General features: G+C 37.4%; 1 protein-coding gene across 1 annotated transcript in view; it reads left to right on the top strand.

The window, feature by feature from the left end:
* LOC103022871 (SPARC (osteonectin), cwcv and kazal like domains proteoglycan 2) overlaps positions 1–15766 on the top strand; it is a 69163-nt gene that overhangs the window by 43813 nt on the left and 9584 nt on the right. Inside the window, exons 3-7 of the mRNA XM_007250128.4 lie at positions 7387–7501; positions 9686–9788; positions 11618–11744; positions 14895–15014; positions 15111–15329. Of these exons, the coding sequence (XP_007250190.2) occupies positions 7387–7501; positions 9686–9788; positions 11618–11744; positions 14895–15014; positions 15111–15329 (684 nt within the window). The remainder of the gene's footprint in view (positions 1–7386; positions 7502–9685; positions 9789–11617; positions 11745–14894; positions 15015–15110; positions 15330–15766) is intronic.

The following is a 15766-nucleotide window of genomic DNA, read 5'->3' as shown; positions in this document are numbered from 1 at the left end:
CCTGGATTCTTTTATATACACGTCCTATTTATAAAGTATCCATTAGAAGGTTCTTCAGGATAGAAAAAGTTGCATTTTCATACCTTGTTTTTTAAGTGTAATTTAGCTTTGAGCAAATATTCCAATATTCCAATCTGTCATAAAAGACTAGATAGATTATTAAGACCAATAAAGTTTAACCTATCGTAGGGGTGGGTGATATGGACCTAAAAATATCACAAAATTTTAGGATAACAGTATTGTAGTTAATATGACAAAACACTTCTGAATAAAAAATATTATTAGTGTAACAAAATAAAATAATAAAAGTAATTTAACAACAAAAATCTACCACACATGTAAAGTGCAGCATATTTACTGCATGCATATACATTTTAAATGCATTAAATAGCAAAATAATTATAAAACTGGCTTTCAAAAGTATCGCTATTATAACAGTATTTTATTTTTTTTATCGTGTCAAAAGGTTAACCTCTAACATACACTTTTAATATAATTGTCTGGTCTATTTCGTGGTGTTTGGGCACCTTGATTGTCGGAAATATATTTAATTTTTAGGCCTATAGTCAAATTTCACAATTTATTTAATTTTTATTTCACATTCAACATTTGTATATGATTTATTATTGCTTTGCTTTATTTAACCGTTCCTTGTTCCTCGTTGATTCTAATCTGTGATTAAATATGCATGAAGAAATAGAAATTTCTGCATGTAATTATAAGGATTGAAAACAGATAAGAAATAGAAATGTCTGCACTAGGGCTGGACCCGAATATTCGGGTATTCGGATATTCGTTCGTTGAGTAGGTATTCGGTTTTTAATTTTGGTATTCGGATATTCGTTTTTTTTCTCCTTTCCAGAGTTCCACCTCACTCTAACCACTTCTGTTCTCGCGGGTCCCGTCAGAATATCTTGCGCGCGGGACAGAACTGAACTGTTATTGGCTGGAACGGGAGTTTAATCCAGACGATGCGGGAGCAAATTAATAAATAGTTAAGAAAACTGTAATAATTGTAAAAAAAAAAAACCTAAAGAAAACTCTCAATGCGCAGGATGGACCGACACACACACGCACACACCGATGGTGTTTGGACTGGGGTAAGGAACGGGACCACACTATTCAGCGCTGCTGTTTTAATAAATATATAAGTAAATTTGAAGCATTAAATGTAGTTTATTTAATTTATATTAGGAACGTGGGGCGGGAGCGGCAGAAATGTGTATGTGGCGGGCGGGCGCGGGATTAAAAGAAGCAATTTTTTTGCGGCGCGGTAACGAGACAGAAACGCGGGAGCGTGGAAGAGTGGGTTTAAAAACCAGTCTCGTGCAGACCTCTATTATACATGATAAAAAAATGCAGGCTCTTCGAAACTGATTTATATAATAAAACGTAAGGGGTAATGTGGCAACAGTAGGGGCTAAATCGGTTACAAAAGCCTGGCCTACAAAAATGATGTCTGAACGAATTTCCTCTTATCTAATATAATTTAAAATGGTTTAAAAATATAAAATAATTTCTAAGCAAACTAAATATTTAATATTGAGCTTATAGCCCAAGTGCAAAAATACAAAATCAGTAATACGGCTATGCCCTGCACAATCCTTAAACCGAAATAGACCAAGTACAATAACGTCATTAACAATGACTTTCCTCTACTCTAATATAATTTAACATGGTTTAAAAATATAAAATAATTTCTAAACAAACGAAATATTTAATATTGAGCTTATAGCCCAAGTGCAAAAATACAAAATCAGTAATATGCCCTGCACAATCCTTTAACCGAAATAGACCAAGTACAGTTTACAATGACTGTCCTCTAATATAATCAACAATGTTTAAGAATATAAAATACTTCCTGAACAAACGTTTTTTTTTTTGTTTGTTTTTTTAAGCAAATAGCCTAAGTGTGAAAACACAAACAGCAATTTACTGGGCTGGCTTGCGCAGCGGAGAAACTGTGCAGCAGCAGCCTCCTAGCCTGCTTACGCAGCGGATAAGCCGCGGTGTAGGGCAGCAGAAATTCCGGGATGAAAACACAAAGAAATCTGGGCTAAAAACACAGAAAAAATATGGGGTGAAAACACAAAAATCCGGGATAAAAACACCAAAAATCCGGGGTGAATATGTCTCGTCGGTCAGAGCAAATTGAACATTTTTCAGTGGATTAAAGGGGCCGTGATTTGCTTTTTTTTTTTTTTTTTTACCTCTTTTTTAAAAAAAACGAATATTCAAATATTCGCTTCGAATCAGTGCCGAATATCCGGAGCTCAAAAAACGCTATTCGGGCCAGCCCTAGTCTGCACGTAATTATAAACATTAAAAACAGATATTCAGGAATTAACCAAACACATACATGCATGGGTATATACATCACTAAGAACAATTATGCACCATTTTGTCTGTGTTTTCAGTCGACCAAATGCAAAGTGCCACTGGGTGTTTACAGCTTAGTACGCTCTCTGCTTTCAGAATATATGAATTTTCATTGTAAATTATTAAATAACTCTTAGGGAAAATGTAAGCAATACCCTAACGCCCTGTAATGCTTAAATAAGGTGTGCTGTAACTTAATTCACATACTATTTTTTATTGCAGTGAGTCTGCAAAAATCATTTGTCCAAATTTACATGCACATCCAAGCAAAGTGAAGGTTAGTGCAGGACAAGGCTGTGGAAACTGCTGGAACCGCTGTCTTACACCACAGTCCTTCTCAGAGCTTTAAGACCAGTAAAAAAAAAAAAAAAAGCATGGAGGCCATGGCACTCTTAAGCCCTATCAGGACGGGATTAGTTTCTCAGGGGGATGTCTGTGAAAAATATTTCACACTTCTACTCAGTGATAAAATTCTTGCATCCGGACTGCAATTGAAAAAAACAGGAGGACCAGTGAGTTTTTTTGGCTTTCTCGGTCACATGACATCACGTTGAAAAAAAATCTATATTTGATGCCACATATTGATAATGTACTGTAAACATATCTGTATATTACAATATCAATCATTTTTCCTACCCCTAATTTAGAATGTAGTAAATTCTGTTATTGCATTAAGGTTTTTTGATACAGTATGCATTTGCATTTGGATCCAGCTAATGGTGATTAGAAGCAGTAACTCCCTGCGCACTGGTTAGAAGATTTAACCATTTGAGATAGCTGTCAGTATGAATAATAAGCATGTTGTGCCCTAGTGGATTGAGTCACATGCTGTAGCAGTGTGATCTGGCTAAGAACTATTACATCCACAGAGTGACAGGATAGAGAGAGTTATGGAAAAAAGTAATCTGGGGAAAAAGCCCTAAAAGAAAAGGCACGTATTCCGTTTTCACCGAGTCACCAGTGGTTTTTCATATAAAACCTCAGCATCAGACTAGCGGATGAATCATAGTTGCTGTGGCTTGGTTGCTTTCTTTTTTTCAAAAAACATTCTAAAAATTAAATTTTGTCTCTTCTCAGCCAGTGCACTGCTGAAACTTCTCCGTGAGGAAGCTCATGACGTGAGTGACGCGAGCGGTGAAAGCTCGTCTTTTCTGACGAGCAGAAGAACACTCTGCCTTTGAGTCTCAGTTAACTCACTGAAGGGGATTGTTTTATTTTTTGTTTTGTGGGTAAGAAAACCTGGAAGAGAGAGACAAAAACAGAGAGAGAGCGCATATATATAGATATATATGATGTGAAAAAGTGGTGTGAAAAAGTATTTTAACCCTTACAGATTTCTTTTGTTTTTGCATTTTTGTCATACCTACGTTTTTCAGATTATTTTAACTTTAATGTCAGAAAAATATAACCTGAGTAAATATGAAAAACACTTTTTAAATTATGATTTTATTTATTAAGGGAAAAAAAACTATCCAAACCAATCTAGCTCTTTGTGAAAAAGAGTTCAATTTCACCAACCCCAACCAGACCTGTAGTATAAAGAAATTACTTAAATAGAACCTGTCTTACAACATGAAGCAGCTAAAAGATCATTGATCATCTATCAGTCTACAAATCATTTCTAAAGCTTTGAGACTTCAGCGGACCACTGTGAAAGAAATTATTCACAAATACCAAAGTTACTACCAAAGTTACTCTGAAAGGGCACGAACAACTCATCCAGGAGGTCACAAAACAACCCAGAACAACATTTAAAGAACTGCAGGTCTTACTTGCCTCAGTTCAGGTCAGTGTTAATGAGTCAATAATAAGAAAGAGACTGGTCGAATATGGTCTCCATGGTAGAGTTCCAAGATAAAAAACACTGCTGACCAAAAAGAACAGAAAGGCCTATTTTACATTTACAAACAAACATCTGGATGATCTCCAGAACTTTAGGTAAATGTTCTTTGGACTGGCATGACAAAAGTGGAGATTTGTGGAAGATGTGTGTCCTGTTACATCTGGCATAACACATAATTTCAGAAAAAGAACATCATACTGAATGTAAAACATGGTGGTGGTAGTGTCATGGTCTGGGGCTGCTGGACAACTTGCTGTTATAGATGGAACCAGGAATTCTGCTGTTTATCAGACAATCCTGAAGGAGAATTTCCAGCCCTTTGTTTGTGACCTCAAGCTAAGGTGTACTTGGGTACTGCAGCAGGACAAAGACCCAAAGCTCACAAACAAGTCCACCTCTGAATGATTTAAAAAAACAAAATGAAGGTTTTGAAGTGGCCTAGTCAAAGTGTGATTGAGATGCTGTGGCATGACCTTATACAAGCCATACTGGAAAACCCTCCAATATGGCTGAATTAAAACAATTCTGCAAAGAGAATAGTACAAAAATCCTAAGACTGATTGCCAGTTATCGGTAAATCTTGATTGCAGTTTTTGTTGTGATGCTTCAGCAATATTGTTGTCATTACAGTCATGCCAGTAAAGCTTCTTTGACTCTTGAATCTTGGGAAAGATGAGAGAGAAAAAAGGGAGCAAGAGAGACTGAGAGAAAAAGAGAAATCTAGACAGAGAGAGAAGGAGAGATAAAGATGAAGCTCCACAGAGTGTGTGAAGCCTGTTTTCTGAGGGCGCGTGAAGACTATACAGAGTCTTTATTTAATCAGAGTGTGTGCTGGGCTTCAGGATGTTTGTTTATCTGGTCTGCTATCAGACATTTGGAACAGATGGCTTTTTTCTCTAACGAAGCTTCGCTTCCAGCATGTTCCCTCTCTCAGTTCTTTTATTTTTTTTCATTTTTGACTCAGCTTGTCTTGAATAATTCATATTCAGTCTAAGCTGAGATAAGTAAAGACAAGATTTAAGGTCCTTGCGTTTCATAGATAAAAATAAAGCTTCTCGCTGGAGCTATAAAACTGATGTATGCCTCTTATTTAGTGCATCATATCCCCATAACTTTTTATTGGTGCCCTCCACAACCAGTGTTTCTTTTCAGCGTTGTCATGAAAATTGTTCTGCTCGGCTGCAGACGTTTGGAGCAGCAGACTAAAACCCTTTTACACAGAGTAAAAATGTTTTGACGTGAAACACTGATATGATTTTGAACAAAGTAGAACCTTTACAGTTATTCTGGTGCATTTTCACATAATGGCTGTCATAAATATAAATTATTTCAGTTTCTCTGCTCATCGGCTGTTTTATGCTCCCTTTTTTCTGCTCTCTTTAACCTCATTGTTTTAATGTAATTTTGTTGGTGTTGATTGTTTATTGTTGTAATTCTCTGGTAATATTCTTGTTATTACTGTCATGCCAGTAAAGCTTCTTTGAATCTTGAGAAAGACAAAGAAAGACATAATGAGAAATGAGAGAGAGTGAGAGAGACAGGGAAAGAGGAAAATCTAGACAGAGAGAGAAAGATAAAGATTAAGCTTTCAACCTCATTGTTTTATTGGAATTTTGTTGGCATATGCATGAGTCTTGGTTAGCAATAGCTCATTGTTTTTTTGTTTATCTAGCTGTATAAAGGGACATGTAATACACATAATTGCCAAGTGTTTTAGCTCTTCTGCATTTTTATAGTCAGTCATGTTTACACATAACCTAGCGGTTATGTGCATGCACAGACCCAGAGATTTTAATGTTTTCATGTGTTTCCATGATAATTCTGTTTTTTTCTCTGTTTTATTATGCAGTCATAACCAATCAACATAACCACCAGCTATGTAACTAAAACAGTAGCACTCATTCCACCTGTAGAAAAAATACACATAAAACTTACATATTGTATATCAGTTTTTTTTTGTTTAAATAGCTTGTTGTATTAGAATTTAATTAGCTTAGCTACACAGCTAACCAGTTAGCCCACATTACACCTACAGATAATTCACACATTTTGGTAAAAGCTGGAAGTTGATGCAGATTTAAGTTTTATACTGGTGAAATGGGCACTAATTTGTTAGCTGGGTAGCTAAGCTATGCTAAGCTAATACTCTAGCTAGCCAAACAGAGCACCGTGCAGGGCACAGTGCCCCCAAAACACAATTGAAAGAAGGAAGTTGAAATAGATAAGTTTTTACTGGTGCAATGGCTCATAATTTGTTGGTGACTAAGCTATGCTAAGAACTATAGAATTATCTATAGTTCCTAGTTTCCGAACTCAAAATGACAAGTTTACATATTATGATGTCATGTGAAACTCTAGAATAGTGTTGTGTTCTTCCACTGTCTTCAGACTCATTTGTTTGGTCCACAATGATAATTCTGTTTTTTTCTCTGTTTCCTTATGCAGTCTGTGTTTACTGACAAGGCAGCACAAATCAACATAACCACCAGTTATCTAACTAAAACATTAGCACTTATTCCACATGTAGAAAAAATACACATAAAATTACATATTGTATATCATTTTTTTTGTTTGTTTAAATAGCTTGTTGTATTAGAATTTAATTAGCTTAGCTACACAGCTAACCAGTTCCCACCTGCAGAGAATTCACACATTTTGGTAAAAGCTGGAAGTTGATGCAGATTTAAGTTTTATACTGGTGAAATGGGCACTAATTTGTTAGCTGGGTAGCTAAGCCTTGCTAAGCTAACATTCTAGCTAACCAAACAGAGCACCCTCCAGGACACAGTGCCCCCAAAACACAATTGAAAGTTAAAAGTTGAGTTTTTCCTGGCCAATGGCTCATAATTTGTTAGTTGGTAACTACTCTATGCTAAGAACTGCAGAATTATCTATAGTTTTCAGATTCTGTCCTCAAAATGACATGTATATATATTATGATGTCAAGTAAAACCCTAGAATATTTGTTTAAATTTTTTTAATTTTTTTTTTGCATTGACTCGTTTTAAAAGGGCCTTTTCACTTTTAATAGAATCAGTAAGAAGGGCACAAAGAAAAGAATCACACCTGACTGCCTGTATTTACCTCTGAACTGTGGTTTGAGAACAACACAGCGTAAAGGGGAGAGTTAATAATAGTTCAATTATATTTCTGCTGCCCCGCAGGTGTGGACACGACCAAGGACCCGTGTCAGAAGGTGAAATGCAGCCGACACAAAGTGTGTGTGGCCCAGGGCTACCAGCGGGCCATGTGCATCAATCGCAAGAAACTGGATCACAGGCAAGTCACGGGACACTGCATGCTGGCCTACAATGATGAATGATTAATGATGTGTTGCAGATGTGACACAGTGTTATAATGTAATTATGATGCATGTTTTTAAAAAAAAATCAGCAAACAATCACCTTTATAGGCATAGGTGTAACTTAACCCTACCATTTTTCATACACTTTAAAAAGGACAGTTGTGTGAGTTACAGTTTAAGTACTGTGTTTTTAATAGTTGGTACAGTCTGTTGTGTGTTAACCTTGCATGTGTTCAATGGCACTGACATACAGTTCTTTTCTGATTTACGCTGAATTTCATGAGATAAAATACAATAGAAAAAGGTCATAATGTCTGTAAAATACTTGTTTATTTTCAGTAATTTCACTGCTAACTGAATAGTGAGTAATAAAGAATAAAAAAAAAAAAAATGCATTTCAAGCATGTATGCATCCTTCAATAGGGAATGATGGGGTTCTGAGAGTGAGTAAAGGAGATGAGACTCATAAATCAAACTTGTGCTTGTGAAATTAGGTCTGCATTATATTTACGATTATATTAATGATGCTTGTGCACTGTAAAAATTAAGAGACCACATCAGTTTCTGAATCAGTTTTTCTGATTTTGCTATTTATAGGTATATGTTCTAGTAAAATGAACATTATTGTTTTATTCTATAAACTACAGACAACACAATATTGTCATTTAGAGCATTTATTTGCAGAAAATGAGAAATGGCTGAAATTACAAAAAAAGCAGAGCTTTTAGACCTCAAATAATGCAAAGAAAACAAGTTAATCCTGTTTTTTAATTACAGTTTTCATGCATCTTGGCATGTTCTCCACCAGTCTTACACACTTCTTTTGGATAACTTTATGCCACTCTTTGTGCAAAACTACAAGCTGTTCAGCTTGGTTTGATGGCTTGTGATCATCCATCTTCCTCTACATTATATTCCAGAGCTTTTCAATTTGATAAAATCTAAGAAATCCATCATTTTTAAGTGGTCTCTTATTTTTTTCCAGAGTAAATACTGTAAATACTCTTTATTCATAGGTGAAACTGTACCATGTATTGTCTGTGTGACAGTGTACACCAAACAAGGAGGCTTCAGAGTGAAACCCTAAACTAGGGGTTAAACTGATCTGTAATTTATTTAAGTCAGGATTTCAGATAGCTTTTATAATGAGTGCATTTAGAGTTGATGATGGGGCATAATTTTCATAATACATAAAATTTCAATTGACTTATTATTCTGCTAACTAAAAGTAAAATTATCCATGTTTATTGATGCTGGCTCTGTTTTAAAGCATGTCATTTTTTAGTGTCTTACTGAGTTGCTGGTCATGACCAATGAAATTCCCACAAAAGTTACTGCATACAGTATTGTGACATATTGGAATGAAAGTCTCATGATAATGATAAATATCGCTGTATCACCCAGCCACTTATGGATGTGTTTTCTGTATCTGTCCACACATAAGAGATGACTGTGTGTTTAAGTGTGTGTGTTTTTTAGTTTAGTTAGGGTTTGAGTTTATCCCACATTCTCCATTTATCTGAGAAACAGCCCTAAAGAGCTACGACGTAATCGGCAAAACTAATGGCCCAAAACATCATTGCCTGCAGAGTCTATATCTGCGGCAATGGGCATTTATTTCTCCTCTGTGACTGTGTGTGTGTGTTTGTGTGAGAGAGTGAATGCGAGAGAAAATTAGTGTGTGTGTGTGTGTGTGTGATATCCTTAGGTTCTCTCTCAGCACCATTAACTGCAGACTCGACTCAGTGAATGGGCGAGTTGTGGCTGTGCTGACAGAGACTGATACACTCTGATTGCACAATCAAAGCTTCAGCCAACCGCAGCACCAAGGAGACTGAATGAGGCAGAATTTGCAAATGGATTATGGGTCATTTTTGTAGCTACATGCTGTTGAACAAGGAATTAACTGCAGTTTAAAATCAGCAGCTCTTTGCCTGCAGTGTCAGTGTGTGCTCTGGGTGTCCATATTAATAGGACAATGCTTTAATAACACTGTTTGAGGGCTTCTGCTAAATAGACCAAACACAGTATGACCATGATCGTGGGTTTAATATAAGTATTTGTGCTTCTACTAATGCATATTTGGTGTCTATACCATTCTAAATACATTTATTGTCATGATGTGCTAACACTGCTTTGTTGTATTGTGTTCTCTATAGACTCAGACAGCCAGGACTCAAGCCTCACGTGAGCTGTAAACCGTGCCAACTGTCCGCAGCCGACCCTGTGTGTGGATCTGATGGACATAACTATGCTTCACAGGTACACACACGCACACACACACCCACACACAAATGCACACAGATAGAGAGATGCACACGCACACAAACTGGCTTAGACACACCTCTGATTCCCTCATCGCTCACAACCTGAAACCAAATCAAATATTTATAGGGGTGACCACAGTTGCAAGGAGGGAGCCAGCAAGAGATAGAGAGAGAGAAGGAGAGAGTGGAAAAAATGAAAAAGAGCAAGGCATTAGAGGGACAGAGTGAGGGATGGAGAGAGAGAGAGGGAGGGTGTGTGTGGAGCGAGCAGTCGTTTTCTCTGCGCCTCTTGTGCACAAGGTCAAAATTAAAAACGATACATAAATCAATAAAGCCGGCAGCAGGCGAACGATACGCCACTCAAATCAGCGAAGACCATTAATCAAACTACTGCATTCAGCAACAGCAATGTTCTCCCTCCATCTCTCTCTCCCTCTCTCTCTCTCCCACACACACACACTCTAATGCATGTGCATTCCAGCACATACACACACACACACACACACACAAGTGCAATACAGCTCACTCAGCCCTGCTCTGTAGTTTAAAATCAGGCTGCATTCCATTCCATACACACACCTTCATAATATGATCACACATCATATGAACATATTTAAGTATATTTGCTTATTGTTGTAATATTGCAGGTTTTAATAACCTGAGTGTGTGGATGTGTGTTTGTATGGAAAGGATAGAGAGTGTGAATGAGATAGTTCTGTAAAGAGCTGTGCTGTCTTTTTTCACTCCCTTGTCTTCTCTCTCTTACTCTCTCTTATCCTCCATCTCTCTCTCACACTCTCATCCTACATCTCTTCCTCTCTCTCTCTCTCTTGCTCTATCATCCATCACTCTCTCATCCTACATCTCTCTGTCTCTCATGCTCATGACCTTTCTCCCTCGTTCTCCAAATTCTTTTCTCTCTTTATCTCTCACACACACATACACATCTTACATACCTTTATTTCTGTTTCTGTATCTCTCTCATCCTCCACCTCTCTCCTTTATTCTCCATATCTTTCTCTTGCTTTCTCCATCTCTCTATTACTCTCTTATCCTTCATCTCTTTCACACTCTCATCCTACATCTCTTGCTCTCTCTCTCTCTCTCTGGCTCTATCATCCATCACTCTCTCATCCTACATCTCTCTCTCTCATGCTCATGATCTTTCTCCCTCGTTCTCCAAATCCTTTTCTCTCTTTATCTCTCACACACACATACACACACATCTTGCATACCTTTATTTCTGTTTCTGTCTCTCTCTCATCCTCCACCTCTCTCCTTTATACTCTATATATATATATTTCTCTTTCTTTCTCCATCTCTCTCTTACTCTCTTATCCTCCAACTTTCTCTCTCTCATTCTCCATCTCTCTGTTTCTCATGCTCAATCTTTCTCATCCTCCATATCCTTCTCTCTCTCTTTCTCGTTCTCACACACATATACTGCATATCTCTGTTTCTGTCTCTCTCTCATCCTAAATCTGTCTTTCATCCTCCATCTTTCTTTCATCTTTAATCTCTCTCTCCCTCTATCCTTCTCTCTTCTCTCTCATCATTTATTTCACTCTCTCTTTCATTCTCCATCTCTCTGTTTCTCATGCTGTTTCTCTCTCATCCTCCATATCCTTTTCTCTATCTCTTTTTTTTCTTTCTCTCTCTCTCACATATACTCCATATCTCTGTCTATGTTTCTGTCTCGCTCTCATCCTCCATCTCTTTTTTTCATCCTCCACATCTCCTCCATTTCTCTATCTCGTCCTCCGTCTCTCTCTCTCTGTCTTTTTCTCTCTCTGATCCTCTATTTCTCTCTCTGTGTATCTGCAGTGTAAGCTGGAGCAGCAGGCTTGTTTGAGTGGTAAGGAGCTGACGGTGAAGTGTGCAGGACCGTGTCCGTGTGTTAGTGAGGCTGTGCCGAAGCCCGAGACAGAGACAGTGCCTGCTCCCAAACCAGGTGGGTCACTCAGCTCCCACACAACCTTACTACTACTACTACTACTCTCACATCTCAGTCTTAGAGCCAACAGTGTGAAGAAAATAATTTGATAAAGCTTAATAAATTACATTTATTAAAGAATGTTACAGGATAATTTTGTTAGTATCTATTATTATCTACCTTTTTCTGTGACAGTCACAGAAACAAAGTGACACTTAACATTTTTTAGCCATATGGTTTTCTATATTAAACTGCTGAACAATATAAAGAAATTCATGTATTTCTAGTTTTATTCACAGATGAAGTTATGCTTAAAGAATACAACTAAATCTGTTTTTGCTTTTTAACGTTTCATATACACTTTACACTACTATACACTGACATGCCACATGTCATGGGACAGAAACTAATACTGTAATAAGATAATATAAGACACTTTACTCAGGCAGTGTAATTGACTAATCAATTAATTTGGTTTAAGAACCAGGTCTAGGTTGCTTCATGGATTGTTCTTTGAAAAACTATTTTTTGTAAATTAGAAGAGTGTGAAGAAACATTGTAGTATGTAAAGTATAAATAATCTCCACATAATATAAACAGATCCACATATTTAAAAGGGTAATTATTTAAGAACCTTTATTTTTTAACAGTACCTTCATTACCAACCTTCCAACCTGACTCTGGAAAGTGCGAAGTGAAATTGAATTCATCACTTTGGTATCACATTCAGCCTAGTACAATGGGCAGCATCTGTGTCTCAGATTAAAGTTTTTATTGCGGCAGTCGACACAGCCTGTGTATTAACTGGCTTGTCGCGCCAACAATTGTAAAAGGTTCTGTTGCAGTGTCAAAAAAAGTCAGACATATAAATTGGATGAGATGAGCAGTGGACCCAGAGGTCAGTCTTCACCTTGGTTTGACTCAATGAAAGGGAGAAACTACATGGTGGGTGATACACTCGCGTACTGTGTACAATGATAATATGCTTCATGACCTCTGTGACCCTTTTCTACTGAATGGCCTTTAGATCAACGTTGGCCCATTCTAGAGATTAGCTTATCTGTATTGACTGCAAGAGTGAATCACAGTTACCTTATTCTACCAAGCATGTTACACACATGAGGATTTTTTCTGTGTGAAATCACACATTAATAACGTGTAACATACTGAACAGATTGGACACATACATGGACTGTGGACAAGTATTAAAAAGAACATAAAAATTATAGTACATAAGGTATTCAAAAGATATATTAAAAAATCACAGAAACAGCAAAACACGAGTCATAGAGAGGTGCATACCTGATAACATCTGTGAAGAGCTTGCATGTAGTGGATGATTAGTGTGTGGATGAAGGGAAGGTTATATGTTTTGTGTTTGTGTCAAATGTTGCTAATTATATCATAAATGCTGAGGCAACTTAGCTGTTAGGTGTCAGATCTTCATATTTGGGTTAAATGTTGCTGATCGGATCATAAACGTCCACAGTAACGTGGCTGTTGGGTGTCGGTTCTACATGTTTGGGTCAAATGTTGCTGATCGGATCATAAACGTCCACAGTAACGTGGCTGTTGGGTGTTGGTTCTTCATGTTTGGGTCAAACGTTGCTGATCGGATCATAAACAGACACAGAAACCTAGCTGTTGGGTTTAAGATATTTATGTTGTGTTAAATGTTGCTGATCAGATCATAAACATCAACAACAGCCTAGCTGTCGAGTATCAGATCTTTGTGTTTGGGTTGAATGTTACTGATCGGACCATAAACATCCACTGTTAGGTGTCAGATCTTCAGATTTGGGTTAAATGTTGCTGATCAGATCATAAACAGCTGCAGCAACCTTACTGTTAGGTGTCAGATCTTTATGCTTGGGGTAAATGTTGCTAATCGGATCATAATACACTACAGCTTTGCTGTCAAGTATCAGATTTGTATGTTGGGTTAAATTTTGCTGATCGGATCATAAACAGCCACAGCAATCTTACTGTTAGGTGTCAGGTCTTTATGTTTGGGTTAAATGTTGCTGATCAGATTATAAACATTCACAGCAATCTTACTGCTAGGTGTCTTGTAGTAAGGTAAGTAAGTGGGAGAGAAGAGTAAAGGGCACTCTGTATAATCCCAGTTGTTCAGTGAGGCATTTTTCATATTCCTGTATTACATTAATAATAAAGAAAATCACCCAACAGTTTTTTTATTAAAATAAATATATTATTATATCCCCGCAAACTGTTTGTGTTTATTAATCTCACTGTCCTGTTTGAATTCTTTCTTTTTTAAAGCAAATCATTTTATTCAAGTGCATTGTTAGAGGGGAGGACCTGATTACATAGGGATCCACTGATTGGCTAAATATTCACATCTTCCTAGTGATGCGTGAGATAGCATCTATATGTATCTATTACAGAAAATAGTGTCAACCATATATTGGTCTGTGAAGGACACACAAGCTGTTATTGTTGTCTTTGTATAGCAGAGTCAGAAAACAGTTGGGTCAGAGTTCTTTAAGCACTGATGATATCCCTAACAAGTGAAGTGTCCAATTTACACTGCCTATCCTTTGCTTCTGCAATGATACAAGATTTATTTCAATCCAGTGTTGCATTAATTTTCACCAAGATCTTGCAGCAGCATTGATGATGGTAGAGTCTGACCGCTGCGCAAAGCCTTCTCCATCACATCCCAAATATTCTCAATGAGGTTAAGGTCTGGACTCTGTGGTGAACTCTCTCTCAATCCATGTGTGAAAATGATGATCTCATGCTCCCTGAACCCTGAACTCTTTCACAATTCCAGCACCATGAATCCTGGCATTGTCATCTTGGAATATGGCCGTGCCGTCAGGGAAGAAAAAAAATCCATTGATGGAATAACCTGGTCTATATTCAGTATATTCAGGTAGTCAGCTGACCTCATTCTTTCAGCACATACTGTTGCTAAACCTGCAGACCAACTGCAGCATCAACCCCAGATCATTTACTTACTCTAAATCTTTTTTTGGCCAGGTAGTGTATCATGCTACAATGAAATGGCCAATTGTCACAAATTGACAAAATTCTGTACATTATTTCCGCTTTTCTAAAGGTTATGTTGCCCCAGCTATTGTATGTTGTTAAGGATGACCTCACTATAACCTCTACTCCATACCCACCCCCTTCTCTCTACAGAAAGCTGTACAGGTCAAGACTTGGCTGATTTGGGGGACAGACTGAGGGATTGGTTCCAGCTTCTCCATGGCAATGCTAAAACGAATAATTCTGGTAGACAGGGATCTGGAACAGCTTCAGGTTCAGAAACACTCACATTCTACCACATAAGCACACATTTACACAGTCACTCTAAGCTGTTATTTCATTCTACACTATTTCCTTCTCCACCTGCAGTGTTTGAGAGGAACTTGGTGGCTGGCTGTAAGGATTCTATTGGCTGGATGTTCACTAAGCTGGACACCAGTAATGATTTGTACCTGGACCACTCAGAGCTGGCAGCTATTAACTTGGAGAAGTATGAGGTGTGCATCAGACCCTTCTTCAACTCCTGCGACTCGTACAGAGATGGCAAGGTCTCCACGGCTGAGTGGTGTCTCTGCTTCTGGAGGGAGAGTGAGTTTCATCATCATGACAAAATGTCAACAGTCAAAGGACGTTGGGTAGTACTGTGGGTATGACTGGTTTAATGGGACACTAATAGGATATAAGTGATAATAAACTTGATAATAAACAAAAACCCTCTAGGATTTTGATTCTCACAGTTGGTGAGGCTCTCCCCAGTTTAAGAGTAGGAAATATGACCTGTAGTAGTGTTCCAGTTAAAGTTTTCTACTCAGAAATAGAAAATTTCAATTTCCCTGTGTGGAAATGTCAAATTCAATCTATTCAGATCACATTTAAGTCTTTTTCCTGTATTTTGTCCTGGATCAGCTATGTATCTAATTTGTTTTCCTGTCCAATACCAATCAATACAGGTCACATATATTAACAAAATTATGATTGAACTATTGAAGCTTATAAAGATTTCAATTTCACCTTAAATGGGGCAT

The sequence above is a fragment of the Astyanax mexicanus genome, chromosome 15, assembly GCF_023375975.1.
Source record: "Astyanax mexicanus isolate ESR-SI-001 chromosome 15, AstMex3_surface, whole genome shotgun sequence".
Lineage (NCBI taxonomy): Eukaryota > Metazoa > Chordata > Actinopteri > Characiformes > Acestrorhamphidae > Astyanax > Astyanax mexicanus.
The sequence above is the reverse complement of the archived record's forward strand: the minus strand, read 5'-3'. Positions and strand labels throughout refer to the sequence as shown.